This window comes from Maniola hyperantus, chromosome 1 (assembly GCF_902806685.2).
Source record: "Maniola hyperantus chromosome 1, iAphHyp1.2, whole genome shotgun sequence".
NCBI lineage: Eukaryota > Metazoa > Arthropoda > Insecta > Lepidoptera > Nymphalidae > Maniola > Maniola hyperantus.
Genome location: NC_048536.1, coordinates 11,348,580 through 11,363,698, shown reverse-complemented (window position 1 = coordinate 11,363,698; position 15,119 = coordinate 11,348,580). Strand labels below are relative to the sequence as shown.

The window sequence follows — 15,119 nt, the reverse complement described above, 5'->3', positions numbered from 1 at the left end:
GAATGTACAGGAATCTTTAAACGTACAGCTCAGCTTAAGCTGGCGTGTGCGATTTATCGAACTTATCTAGGCATAGATGAATAGACATACGGTCTATGATCACGGCATCGTACCAGAACGCTAAATCGCATAGCGGTACGACTTCGCCAGTGGGGTGGTAATTAGCCACGGCCGAAGCCAGACCAGACCAGACCAGAGGAAATTTAGAATTTATAAAATTCGTAACTGACACTGCCGGGAATCGAACCTGGACCTTCCATTGATAAGACTACAACATTACCGTGCTACAGCGCTTACCACTGTGCCAGGGAGGTAGTCAAAATTAGAATTAATAGGTAGGTACACTACCAAGCAACGACTAGATATAGTACGCGACAGGTCGAGATGGCAATTGGGTTATGAGGCTTGGGGACGCGAACGCCACGCACACCCCCATAGCCGGCACCGCGCATAGCGCATACCCACCCCGATTGCCATCTCGACCTATCGCGTTCTATACATGATCAAACTTCAAGTGCCAACTTCTCAACCATCATCATCATGATGACGGGTAGCTACTGTAATTCTAGATTTGAATCAGCTATTTTAGAAATAAAAATAAAATAAAATAAAAATCTTTTTTATTCGAATAAACTTTTACAAGTACTTACGAATAGTCGGATGCTCTTTTCAAAGAATAGTCGATGTTGAATTGGTATAAAAGTTACGCTTAGTATAAACTATGGCTTACGTACCTACCAAGCAACGACTTCATGATTCAACTCCATATCCCAACTCTTCAACCCTGATGATGCAGGGTATTGCATTCCTAAGCCACTGTTGATTGTGAAATAATATTGTAGATGCCAAACATATATACCATTATTGAACTTCAAGTTCCAACTCTTCAATACTGATGCTGCAGGGTACTGCACTCCTAATCTATGGGTTTTTAGGAACTGTTGATGGTGAATTAATATTGTACCATTTACTATTGCACCAAACCACGACTACATGATTGAACTCCGTTCACAAAAATCCACGCACTCCATCGAAATCCTATTCTGTTCCAAACTTATTCGCCAGCGAGACAAGAGTGGAGAAGACGGATAGGGACGTGTGAGGGATGCAACGGATCAACGTGATTTTTTACGTCATCATCAGCCTGCGGACGTCCACTGTTGGACTGCCTTCCCTAAAGGGCGCCACCACACCCGGTCTTCAGCCTTCCTCATCCAGCCACTTCCCGCCAGCCTCTTTATATCGTCGGTCCATCGTGCTGGAGGGCGTCCCACACTATGCTTGCCTACCTACGCGGTCTCCACTCAAGGACTTTCCGGCTCCAACGGCCATCACCTCTACGACAGGCATGACCTGCCTTCTTTTATCCCGGAAAATAAAAGAGTTCCCATAGGCTTTTGAAAACCTACATCCACGCGGACGAAGTCGCGGGCATCAGCTAGTTTATTAATAAAGATGGCATACACAAAATCGACTTATTAAAAACCGCCATAAACCGCTATTTTAGTTATTATTCTAGGATTTACTGTGTGAATCCAAAATTAACGTTTATCACAAAACAGCTCGGGTTGTACCATTTGACTTGGTACCTTAATCTTAGGTTTTACTACAAAATCGGATAAAAGATTTAACTCGGGCCGTCAAATTAGCACATAGACACAAATGTGTGCACATAAGAACGACAGTACTACTTCATGGCGAATGTAGAAAACAACTTGTTATAACTATGTCACATAATTAAACTCCTATCTTTTGATCATTATACTTTAGACCATATTTATAATAAGTATCCTTAGCTATAAAAATCTAAAACTTGACGAATATTTTATTCGAAAATCATAAGTAAGCACAGATTACAGGTAAGTACATATTATATGCAACACACTGGCAAGAGTGCAAATAATTATTATTTTCGTTTATTTTCTCAGCCTTGAAAAATTAATAATTCGGATATTTCCTACTACCAAATACCTAACAAGTCCTTAATTTTTAATTTTCAGTCGTACAAATCAGTGTGGTCTTCTTTTACAAGACATTGGTACTTTACAAAAGGCTTTGTCTCTTCAAGAAAAAATAATGTGTCGCTGGAAAATGATAGCGGTTTTTTATATAACAACATTGCTGTGCATCTAAAATGCTCTTAGAACTGGAGTGTTTAATGTGGTTAAGCATTTTAACAACTCCAGTACCACAGAATAATAGTAAAACAGATTATATTCTGTTTACTAAGGCCGACAACTCTCAAAGTTTACTACTTCTTTTTTCATTTACTTATTTATTTAACTTATCTGTTACTAAAATAAGTTTGGATAGATATATCTTCATTTATCTTATCTTCATATTGTAATAAATAGCGCACGTGTAATCTTGTACAGAAAAAAAACAAAGCCTAAATGGTTAAAATCAATAGCTGAACATGTCGGTATATGCAACTCAAGATATTATAAGTAATAGGTACCTGTATATATCTACTCGTGTGTCTGTATCCCGTATCCGTTAACATCAACAGATGTACGGGCTGTGAGTAACACTGAAATTCCTTTCAGTTTTTATTAGTTGCGGTAAGATAATGGATCGGTCTGTTCTACGGGCGGATCCAATCGAGTCTAAACGCTATTTATAACGCACCGCAGTTACATATTCTGCAGTATCGTATTCGTAACTGAATATTGCAAGTTAAACCCGGTACTCGTAAGCTCCAAGTCCACAGCTCTACCTTCTTTATAGTGCTGTATAGATATTATAAAGTCCTTGAGCAGAGAATGGTCGGAGCCGCTAACCATTATAAGTTATTCAAACGAATTCACGACTGGGACCACCACCATTATTTTGTTTGCTTATTATTTTGCGCGGGTTTTTTGATCGTTAGGTAAATATCAAATTCCAATAGAATTAGGGCGTAAAAATTCTCACTGTTTAAGTTTATTTATATTATCTACAAGTTTAAGCGAACTGCGCTACCTTATACAAGCTATTTGGAAGTTTAAAAATTAATTAGGTACGTACCTACATAATACTTAGATTAGTATTTTGGAATTTTCAGTAATATTATCAGAATTATAGTATTCTACTTATACGTTTAGCTCTTATTTGTACTTCTATGTCGCGAGTATGATAAGGTTGCGTTGCCATTTTTGGTCATACCTACACATGCCTACACACAACAAACTTTTGATAGAGCGTGGTAGTTTTTGAAGTCGGCGCCAAACCAAAAAAACCAGTCAAGTGCGAGTCGGACTTATTTGCATGCCAAATTTTAACCCGATCCGTCCTAGTTTGGGCTGTGCGTTAATAGAGCAGTCAGTCAGCTTTTCCTTTTATATATTTCAGATTGAATACAATAGAATAGATTTAGATTTATTTATTTAGATTGGTTTGAAGCATTTATTGAAAATCTTTTAGTGCTTTTACTCTCAATCAATAAAAAAGTTTTATTTTTCAAAATCCCGCGGGAACTCTTTGATTTTCCTTGATAAAAAATAGTCTATGTGTTAATTCAGGGTATAATCTATCTTCATTCCAAATTTCATCCAAATCTGTTCAGCCGTTTTTGCGTGATTGAGTGACAAACATCCAAACTTCCAAACATCGACACTTTCACATTTATAATATTAGTAGAATTATGTGGAAAAATAAAATAAATAAAAATAAAATAAAAATCTTTTTTATTCGAATAAACTTTTACAAGTAAAGAGGTTTGAACTAATCGGTTGAATGATTGTACTTTCGTTTTGAAAACAAGTGTCTAATAACTGATAATTAATTTTTTTTTAAAGTTTGTATATGGTGGTGGTGGTGCATTACGACTAAGATAATAAATAACTAATCTAGAACAGTTTTTACCCCACACATTATTATATAGGACATAGGTTATACTTATCGTTGACTTCAACACGGCATCGCACCTACGAGATCTTAAATAATAAATAGCTCACCTTTAGATCAGTAATGAACTACGGTCCAGGCCAAGGGCCGGCATATCCATAAGAACAAATTATAGGCAACCACCTAGCCCTAGAACGCTGATTAAAGGATGATTTATGCCAACGCGTGGCGGGGGAAGCATGGCGAAGGTACAGAGCAGGCCTGTTAGCACGAGTTCGGGCGGGTAGCTCGCACGACTGTTCTGTGTCTAGCAATAAAAATAATAAAAAAATAGTTAATAAACACTATAATTGTACTTATCTGCCGCTTTGCGTGCCGGAGAACAGTTTGTGTAAAATTTAAAAAAAATACGCTCACTGCGCTTGCGAATTAGTCGCGAGGTTTGTTTTGCAAAACTTAGGTATAAGAGATCGCTCGCTCAAGCTTTTTATTATTCAGTATCTGGATCTGATTTTTTTGACGCTTTCGTTATGAATAAGCATATTATACTAAGTATTTTCTCAATCGTGAGTAAACATCGTTTTAGATTACTAAAATAATTGAAAAGATCCATACTAATATTATAAATGCAAAAGAGTGTCGGTCTGTCTGCTACGACTTAACCGATTTTGACGAGGTAGGTACTGAGGGTGAGGTAGGTATTCCAGGGACGCACTAAGCTACTTTTTGTTCCGGAGCATCAAAGATTTCCCACGGGATTGTGCAAGAAACCTAAATCCACATGGATAAATTTTCGGACATCATAAATTGGTACAAAGACAGCTTGCATCCTGATGAAGTTGCACATAGGCTACTTTTTATCCCGTAAAATTAATTTTGCGTGTGATTTTAAAATAAAACTATAGGTATCCACGTGGACGAAGACACTGGTATCCTGTAGTCTAGTACTTTATAAATTAAAACTTTACAGTAGTGAGTAGGCGCCTGCTTCACACCGTGTATTTAAGAGGTAGGTATATTTACAATAGCATGCAATTTAAAAGTTGTGAACCATCACCTAGCAATTTAAGTGGCCGTAATCACACAACGCAGAAGTACCGCCAATCACCATACTAACTTTCAGCTTTTATCATCTCATTTCCTACTGAGTCTCTGGCCGTGGAAACAAAGTCGCAAACACGATTACTTACTAAACACCATTACATGACCTACAACTTGGCTGTTAGCCGCGGCAACCACCCACATGGCTGACGCACCTTGCTTGTCACGCGAGTGACAATGGTTTAGGCTCGAGGACATCGTTTACCACTTGGAATTTAAAACATCTTTTTATTAATACAAATTTTTATAATGTCGTAGTCTAAATTTATAGTAGGTATTGCCGCTGATAATCAAATTTTCTTCTCTATCTATTTACTCTCTCTCATCTCTATAATTTCAAAGCGAAAATAACCTATATTTAGTCAATAAAATACCTATATAAATGATTCATAGTCTAAACACGTGTTTAGAATTTCGTCATTGTAAATTTCGTACATGGAGAATTTTCGTCTAAATGGCACGTTTTCTGTGATTTTATTGACATTCATTTTACTCAGTAAGGTCCTCTTACTTTTTGCTTCTACCTGCATTAAATGCCTATATCATAGTAAAATTGCCTAAAATCAGCAAACTCAGTTTTTGCTTTTCACCTGGAAGGAAAACTCAAACGAATTACGAAATAGGTACCTAGGTAGCTTAATTTTCTGTTTCCAGAAAAACTAATCCTGAACATTTCAGCTTTCTGGCGTCATCCAGACCGAAGCTTTGACTGCTCGAGAATACGACGAAACGCTTCGAGAAAAGGTACGTAGTGCCCCGTCCTTTAGTTCGGCTCGTCTTGGCAGGGCACTGCCGTGCCCCCTGATTCAGATAGGAACTTCCGAGTTTTTTAGAATAGAATAGAATGTTATTTTATTCATGTAAATTTTTACAAGTGCTTATGAATAGTCAGGTAGTTTTAATTTACCACTGGTTCGGAATGCCGTTCCTACCGAGAAGAACCAGCAAGAAACTCGGCGGTTGCTCTTTTTAATTTTTCAATTTACAATGTTATTATACCGTACTATACAAGCCATTGCAGTTCAAGGAAAAAGATCAAAAATTCAAATTAGTTCCCGAATGAAAAATAAACAGTTTTTGGTTCCTTCTCCTTTTAATACAGGGCAAGATATAAGGTGTTTTTTTGCTATGAACACTCCAGGCACCCATAACAAAGGCAGAAGAACAGCCTAAGTTTTACCGCTACGAGCGCTACGAGTAGATACGTCTGTCTGTGGCTCTGTGGCATCGTAGCGACTAAACCACAGAAGTGGAAATTTTGTTTTGTTGTTTATACTTTACACCATAATATAGTAGATAATCTATGCTTTACACTTTATACTTTTCTTACTAAGTACTTTTCGTAATACGGTTAGGTACTAACCAAGAATATTTTATCTGGGTTCGTAACGGAATATAAGCCTAATGTCTTTTTGTAACTGGTTACTACGAAACGATGTCAGCAATTTTAATCGTACTTATTCCGTTACGAACCCGGATAAAATAAGTATTTGTAATTAGTAACCAGTTACGAAAAGACGAAATCTAAATCTTATTTCGTAGCTGGTTACGAAACATTGGTTAGCAACGTGGACGGAACCGTTCAATGTTTAATTGATATGGTTCTGATGAAAATCTGTTCAGCGATTTGAAGATTAAGTATCAGCTGATTAAGGCATCTCATTCATACAATTGATATTATTACGTAGTACTATTTCTGTTACCCACCTAGTTTGCAATCGTTAGAATTGTTTGACCAGTAGACAAAAAAACTTATCAAAGGTCTGATGCTGGAGCAGGAAGTTGAAAGTCATGGCAGGTTTATCGAACACGTAGACCCGTGGTAATTTCACTTTTGTAGGATGTTTTAAATTTTTTAATTTGAATCATCCTACAAACAAAAAGTTCCGTATCCCAAAAGGAAAAAGGAACCCTTATTACTTTGTTGTCTATCTGTCCATCTGTCGTGACTGTCAAGAAAAATCAAAGTAAGATAACTGTACCAAGTGGGGTATCATATGAAAGGGTTTTACCTGTAGATTCTAAAACTGATTTTAATTTATTTTTGCGCATAATAGTTTTTGAGTAATCTGACTCGCACGTGGCCAGTTTTTTGTTTGTCTGGGCATGCTTCGAAACTGCTGCACCTAGTTTGACGGGAATTCTTAGATAAGGCAGATTATTGCAGATTGCAGGCAAAGGTTAATTTAAGAAGGACTTGATCGTATATGATACCTTCTTACTCTATAGAAATCCGTTCATGAACGAAATTATGTCAATCACCTCATTATTTTTAATCCTCGCATACTTTAGTAAGAGGCCAAGTCCTCGAGGTCAATCAGAGCGACATTACGATGGGATACTACACAGGTTCCAATACGAATAAGTTTTCCACGAGCTTTAGCTGAAACGCCTCTAGTCTATGGATTTGCGTTAATTAACATTTTATGTGCCAGTACCTAATGTATTTTAATGAAGTATTAGAGCGCGCCAAGAGAAAATAACCATATAGTTATTACCTAAACGCACATACCTATCTATGGTTAGCGGTTGCTGAAAATCTATACTTCTATAAGTAACTACAAATATTATAAAGAGTTTTGTTTGTTCGTAATCGATAAAATCTGAAAATGCTGAACTGATTTGAATAATGCTTTCACCATTAGATAGCTACTTTTTCCAGAAGTAACAGGCTGTAGTTATATTGAATATAGGTAGGTAGGTATATCACTACCCCTATTATAAATGCGAAAGTGTGTTTGTTTGTTGGTTTATTGGTTTATCCTTCAATCACGTCGCAACGGAGCAACGGATCGACGTGATTTTTGCATGGGTATAGTCAAAGACCAGGAGTGACATAGCCTACTCTTCTATCCCAGAAAATCAAAAGAGTGCCCAAGGTATTTTTAAAAACCTAAATCTACGCGGACGAATCCGCGGGCATCAGCTAGTGGGTTAAAATATCTTTCACCCGAACGAAGCTGGGCGGATCTGCTACCACATTATATTTGTATAAACAGTGAAGTAATAGATACACCCAGTGATACACCCATAGATAATACACTTGATACACCCTTGGGTACACCTGACATGGTGATAATTATGGTAAGGTAAGATGAACCAAGGACACAGTTCACGACAGTTGAGGAACTTCTAACAAAACGTCGAGGCTTAGACGTCACTGGAAGGCATCAAGAGTTAGTACATTTGACGCAGGTAGCCCTAAAGTAGCCCTAGTTTTTCTATGTTTTTCATCACCATAGCCCACATATCGTCGATTCAGGATCAAACCGAGAGTTCCCTCACTTTAGTTCACTCTGCCAAGGATGATAGCGGGCTATCGATGTAAGTTTTCATAGGTACTTTCTTGTTTTAGTTACTTATAGACTATGTTGTTAACTAGATGTAGGTAATCCTTGCGGCTTTTCTAATGGAAGATTGATGGGTTTAGAATTACCTACCTAGTGAAGGTCCTACGTGGTAAATAAATAAGTAACACGAAGAAACCAATATTGTGTTTTTTCTGTTTGTGTGAAAAAAAAAAAAAAAAAAAAAAAAAGTAATATCCAGACCCTTATATAACTTCTTCTCGGTAGGAAAGGCATTCCGAACCAGTGGTAGATGCATCCGACTATTCGAAAGTACTTGTAAAAGTTTTTTTTAAGTTTTTTTATATATTACTTAGGTACCTACTTAGTTGGGTACTTAATCTCTACTTTTCAGCTCTCGAAATATCTAGAAGATATTAAACAAAATTGCCATCTCCTTTTGTCTGTGCTGTCGCTTAAACATAACTTCATAAGCAATCATTGCAGTTTACACCGTAATTTGGAACATTTCACGAGGAAGGTTTAATATTTTAAGGTGCTTTTTGCACTGCATCCAATCCGGATTCAAAAAATTCATATCTAAAAAAGCCGGATCTAATTCGGATGTTGATTTTACACGGTGTCCGTTTCGATAGATGTAGCTTGCATTATTCTTTGACCAGCAACGGTTCAGATTATAGACCATTGGTACGTACGCAGTGCGCAAGCGTTCATACAAGTAATACTTAGGTATTGTGGTTAATTCAGTCTGTGAATAATGGTCGAAATTGGAGGTATTTTCGGTATCGGAAAACGAATTTTGGATCTCGTGCGCTTGCCCCTGATATAAATAGGGCATATTTACAGCTCCTTTTGGATCGAGAATTTTTTGGATTCGGATCTGATGCAGTGCGAAACGAGCCTTATACATATTCACAATTGCAGCACAATTGTAGTTACAGTTAGAACATAGTAATTAGTTACCTAAGTCCTAACCATGTTAAGGAATACTACCAGTCATGGTGACCTTCATTTCGTTAATTTACCTACTTGAAACTGGTGATTCACCGTTTCGAAACTCAGAAAATTTCTAAGAAGACTTAATAATTTTCTTTACAAAATAAAGTAATTACAAAGTATAAGGTAGGTATGTAGCAACTTTGCGAACCGAAAAGTTTTGACTAAAGAAAACTCAGCAAAGGTTTCGCAAAATAATATAAAGTTTGATTTTATATTACTTCTCTTTGAAGAGCAACAATGGAACTACAAATGGAACCTATAGTCCACGACAGGTCCGTGAGATGGCAATCGGGGTATGAGGCGGGGGAACGCACCACACAATCGCACGTTACCCACCCGGTAAGCGCGGGGGCTGTGCGGGTGTGCGGGGCGTTCCCTTCCCGATTTCCATCTCGACCTGTCTACTCTATGCCAACTTTGATCGTACCTACTTTAATTTCTAGCCTTTCTTATGAACTTTTTCGCTAGTTAGTATACCTAACTAGCAGTTGCCCGCGACTTCGTCATTCGTTCGTTTCTTATGAGATCTGAAATTTTCCCGCTGCAAAAGGCCTCACTTACCTACTCACTCAGTCTCACCTTAAGGCACGGAACCCAGAACACCTAAATGTCTATTTTCATATCTCTAACTTCAAAAACATAGGATTTTCATATAACTTTTCAACCCCCATTTCACCCCCTTAGGGGGAGAATTTAGTTGCATCCTTTCTTATCTGATACCCCTACCCCCTAGAAAGAATCTACGTTTCAAATTTCAAGTAGGTAAAAATAACAATAGTAAAACTTTTCTATAAAACTTTTCCTCCATATTTTATCACCCTTAGGGGGGATTTTCCAAAATTACATTTTCATGTATTTATTATTTAAAGCTAATAACCTAAATGTCGATTTACACGTCTCTAACTTCAAAAACATAGGACTTTCATACAATCTTCGACCCCTCTTACACCCTCTTAGAGGGGGATTTGAGTTAGATCCCTTCTAATCTGATACTTACCCCCTAGAAAGAACCTACGTTTCCAAGTAAAAATAACAATAGTTAAAACTTTTATATAAAAACTTTTCCCCCTATTTTACCACCCTTAAAGGGGGATTTTTTTATTTTTTTCATGTAGGACAGCATGTGCTAGTTATGATAATGTCAATCATCTTTCCACCTGCTCGGAAAGAAGATTCTACTACGAAGAGCCAGCAAGAAACTCAGTAGTTGCCCTTTTTTGAAACAACAAAATGTTGCAAAAAATAAGCAATACATAAGCAATGTAACTAATACATTACCTTGTGGGCTGCTGAATGTAAAACCGACTGTTTCCATGCAACGTATGGTAAGTACCTACGTAGTAAATAGATTGATGAAAAATGAAAATGTCAGTAACTGTAGGCAGCTAAGCAAAGGCTACTGATAAAGGATTTTTCAGTAAGAACTTGAATTTTGAAACGCGTGTTATTTTGTTTGTGAAAATAATGCGTTCAGGAAAATATGAATTAATAATGAAAACCAATTATAAAAACTGGTCAAGTGCGAGTCAGTTTCTGCGCCATCGAACACTTTTATGTGCAACATTGCCTGTTAATGACTGGTAGGTATTTCCGATTTGTACTGAGACTTGAGAGCACAGCAAGACTTGCTTAGCAAGTAGGTAGGTATCTACTGTATCCAGAAAGTAGGTGGCTACACACTGATTGATTGCAATTGATGTAGATTTTAGTTAAGTACTAGTCCATGTCAATAGATTGTATGTATGTAGGTACATTGTACAAACAATTCAATTCATTTATACATAATAGTAATTACATATATATATGGAATATTCGTTATTCAGAGCATTAAAGCCTGTACGCTATTTAGATTTACTTATAACCACAATGTCGGGAGCTCCCTATTTTGATGGAGCAACGACCCGATGAAAGTGGGTTAGATGGGAACAGGCGTTCGCCGAGATTTATAGGAAGGTCTGGCACAGTAACGCATTCTGCCAGAGCCACGTACTGCGGTGTCTGTACCTACTCGTCTCTTGTGTGGATAAATATCGATAGCTATTAAAAAGATAAAAATAATTACATTTAGTCATAACGAAAGCGTGTGCTTTGTGGCCCAGTAGCGATTAACCTCCAAACATAATTTTAATCTATCTAATTGATTGAAGTTTTAGTTTATAATATTATAAATTAAAGAAATTGATTCAATCTGAATAAATAAGTAGATATATCGATATCGGTATAATTTTTGGTATCATTCATTCCAAATAGGTGTAATGGAAAGGTGAAATTTTTGAATGAGACTTTTGTTTTAAGTAATATGTAAGAGTAAGTACCCCTATAGGTTCCCACTTAATTTGTTAGGCATCATAAAGTTTAGATTAATGATTCTACTTTAATTACGTAGGTACGTTAAGTTACTCATCTATTTTATTTTTTCTAATTTTTAACTTCTCTAGACGCAAAATCGATTTGAACCCAATAAATACTCCCCAACTTCACATTTTCGTTTCAAGTCACATGTCAATTCTCGTGATTAATCAGTGAACAGCTGCATGATACTGCTCTCAATTATTACGATTATTTTATGAAATTGCGTTTTGCTTCACCATTCTTTATTGGATCCTTAATGGATGTGTCTACAACAAATGACAACAGGTTAATTGACACCAAGGCTTCAGCATCACGATACCTACTCTTATCACTTATCGTTATCAATGGCTATAGATCGATACGAATATTTTCTTCGCGGTTGGAGCGAATAGGCACTTTCACCACCGTTACACGCGTTTTCTAGCGAAACACCGAACTCAATTATTAATAGCAGACTATTTTTGGAGCGGCTTCGGACGCGGATCTCGGGCATGTGCGAGGCCCGGGCGGAGACACGACCTCACCTGGGCCAGGTGTAGACGCCGGATACTTCGAAACCGAAGTGCCAGGAGCCGGCGTACGCGCCCTGTCCTTTCGGGCCGGTACACACTCCGTGGCCGTGGGCCTTGCCGTCCTCCCAACCGCCACAATACGTTCCACCATCGTCAAAGTCGAATCGGCCACCGTTGAGGCCACTCTGCGGGGGATTTCCGCTAGCGGCGTGCGCGGTGTCGGCTAGCTCGCTCGGCTGCATCACGCGAAACCGTGGTGCCGCGGAGGGGAGGGCCTCCCGCGCGCGCCCTCCGCCGAGCTCGCGGTATAAATAAACATCAGCTGGGCATGTCGCGCCGTGGCGCGCCGCCGAGTGAACACCACTCCGGTCCTGCGCGAGGAGCACTGCCGCCAGCGCCGCGGCCGCCCGCCCCGCGCCCCGCCCGCCCTGCGCACTGCGCTCCACGCCGCGTCCACAGCGCAGCACAGCTCGACCTACATGTTAGCTAAGCTGTCTGCTATGCATCAACTTACATATCCTACGAATACGCATTCAAAAACTTAATAAAATAGGAGGGCTCGTAGAAAACCTTAACTTTAAAAAACTCGTCGAAGAACAAAACCAGGCGAAAGCGTTGTAATATCTACCGACAAATGGAAGCTTTTAAGGGATGGATGGGATGGAGCAGGTAAGAGATTAGAGAAGATCCACTCCATCATTGCAGACCAAAGAAAGTGAGTGGCAAAAAGTTCAAAGTAGGGGCAAGAAGAGGAAAGCTAGACAAATAGAGAAATTGGAAAAAGTCGCCCGCCTCATCCGAGTTAAACATCAAAAGTTTAAGGGTGTCTGGCAGGGGCTCGCAATGTAACTTGCATCTATACTGTGTCTGGCAATGCATGACGTGTTTTCTAATACTATTCCGAAGAAAAAAACCGGCCAAGTACGAGTCAGGCTCGCGCAATGAGGGTTCCGTACTACTATCGTACAGGATTCAGTTCGACATTTTGCACGATAATTCAAAAACTATGATGCATAAAAATAAATAACAATCTGTTTTAGAATGTACAGGTGAAGATCTTTTATATGATACCCCTTGATATAGTTATCTCACTTCGAAAGTTGAAAATACTAATTATTAGTTCAAGAACACAATTTAATTTTTTTTGTGTGATATAACCATTCACGATTTTCAGATTTTTCCCCAAATGTCAGCTATATAAGATCTACCTACCTGCCAAATTTCATGTTTCTAGGTCAACGGGAAGTACCCTGTAGGTTTCTTGACAGACAGACGGACAGACATACAGACAGCCAAACAACAAAGATAAGGGTTCCATTTTTCCTATTGAGGTACGGAACCCTAAAAAATAGGCTTTATACTGTGACGTAAGATTTTTTACACATTTATTACCTGTTATCTTCCAAAGCCATCATGATCAAAACTTCACAGTGGCTGATCGTTCCTCCCTGTGTTGGGGACAATACGCAAAGAAATGTTTAGCTTTTATAAAATAACGTAGGTCTGGCACGCGCTGACTCTTAGTCCATGAGCTCTTACGCTGACCGCTATCGATTTTCTGTTACCTGTTGAGTAGTTCCATACTCCAGCGTGCTTCAGCTCCGAAACTATTCGTCAGATATACCTGATGAATAGATCGGATGGTCTGGGGTTCGATTATACCCCTACCCCATACCCTTTTTAAGTTAGCGTGCTTCCATTTCAGACTCCATCATCGCTTAGACATTATCACCAGGTGAGGTCGCAATCAAGGGTCAGCTTGTATCAATAAAAATACATATAAATATATTTAAGACTATCTAAACACATCTAGTTAGGTACATACATTTTAATAACTATTTACATAAGTAACATAAATAACTAGTGGATTTACACCAATAAGATGCGCAAACTCACTCAGTAGAACATTGGATGATAAGCTTTAATGCAAACTCAATTGTAATGGTTGGCAGTGATTTATTGCAACGTGTAAAACATTTTAGACTGTGTATCTACATTCTACTCGCAAACCTAGTTTTACTTTTACGGTAGAAATAACACGTCTATAACCAGATATTATACCTAGGTTATCTAATATATCTACCACAGTCCAACGTTTAGCTAGTATTTAATTATACAGGTACTTACCATCTATTCTCTACTCTATACAGGTATATAAAATGACTAGGTTATAGTTCGCGACAGGTCGACCCGGCAATCGGGGTATGATATAGTTAAATCATCATAGTTAGTCATATCGGTCTGTCGCGCACTATAAGATTTTATTTTCTAATGTATTCTTATTATGTCTATATTAGGTATCTTATTTATTTTCCGGGATAAAAAGAAGCCTATGTCCGTTCCCGGGATGCAAGTCTAGCCGCCGTGAAAATTTCGTCAAGATTTGTTACACGGATGGGCCGTGAAAAGCTAGCAGACAGGAAGGCAGACAGACACATTATATTAGTATGGAATAGGATTAGATGATTGAATCACTAAGTTGACTAGCTAGATGATGCCCGCGACTTCACCTGAGTGGATTTGGTTTTTTTAAATCCCGTGGCAACTATTTTTCGGCATAAAAAAATTTGCCTACGCTCGTCACCAGGATGCAAGCTATCTCTGTACCAAATATATGATGATGCCCGCAACTTCGTCCACCTGGATTAAGGTTTTTTAAGAATCCCGTGAGAGAACTCTTTGATTTTCTAGGACAAAAAGTAGCCTATGTTCTTCCAATCTGTATCAATTTCATTCCCGGGATGCAAGTCTAGCCGCCGTGAAAATTTCGTCAAGATTTGTTACACGGATGGGCTGTGAAAAGCTAGCAGACAGACACACTTTCGCATTTATAATATTAGTAGTATGTATAATTTACTTTACAGTTTCTTTCAGCGCTTAAATCCGCGATGAAAAACATAGGTAACAGAGAACGGGGGCGTCATTTAGTTATGCAGCCCCAGGGCTCCCGACAAGCTTATAGTTCGCCGCTGCTTGTAATTGGACTTGCGCTTCGCACAAATCACATCATTTTAGGGGCTTA

The 15,119-nt window shown here is 38.4% G+C and overlaps 1 protein-coding gene across 1 annotated transcript in view; it reads right to left on the bottom strand.

The window, feature by feature from the left end:
- jp (junctophilin) overlaps positions 1–12,494 on the bottom strand; it is a 37,755-nt gene extending 25,261 nt beyond the window's left edge. The window contains exon 1 of the mRNA XM_069498395.1: positions 12,110–12,494. Coding sequence (XP_069354496.1) covers positions 12,110–12,339 — 230 coding nt within the window. The 5' untranslated portion in view covers positions 12,340–12,494. The remainder of the gene's footprint in view (positions 1–12,109) is intronic.
- Between the last annotated feature and the right edge of the window lie 2,625 nt (positions 12,495–15,119).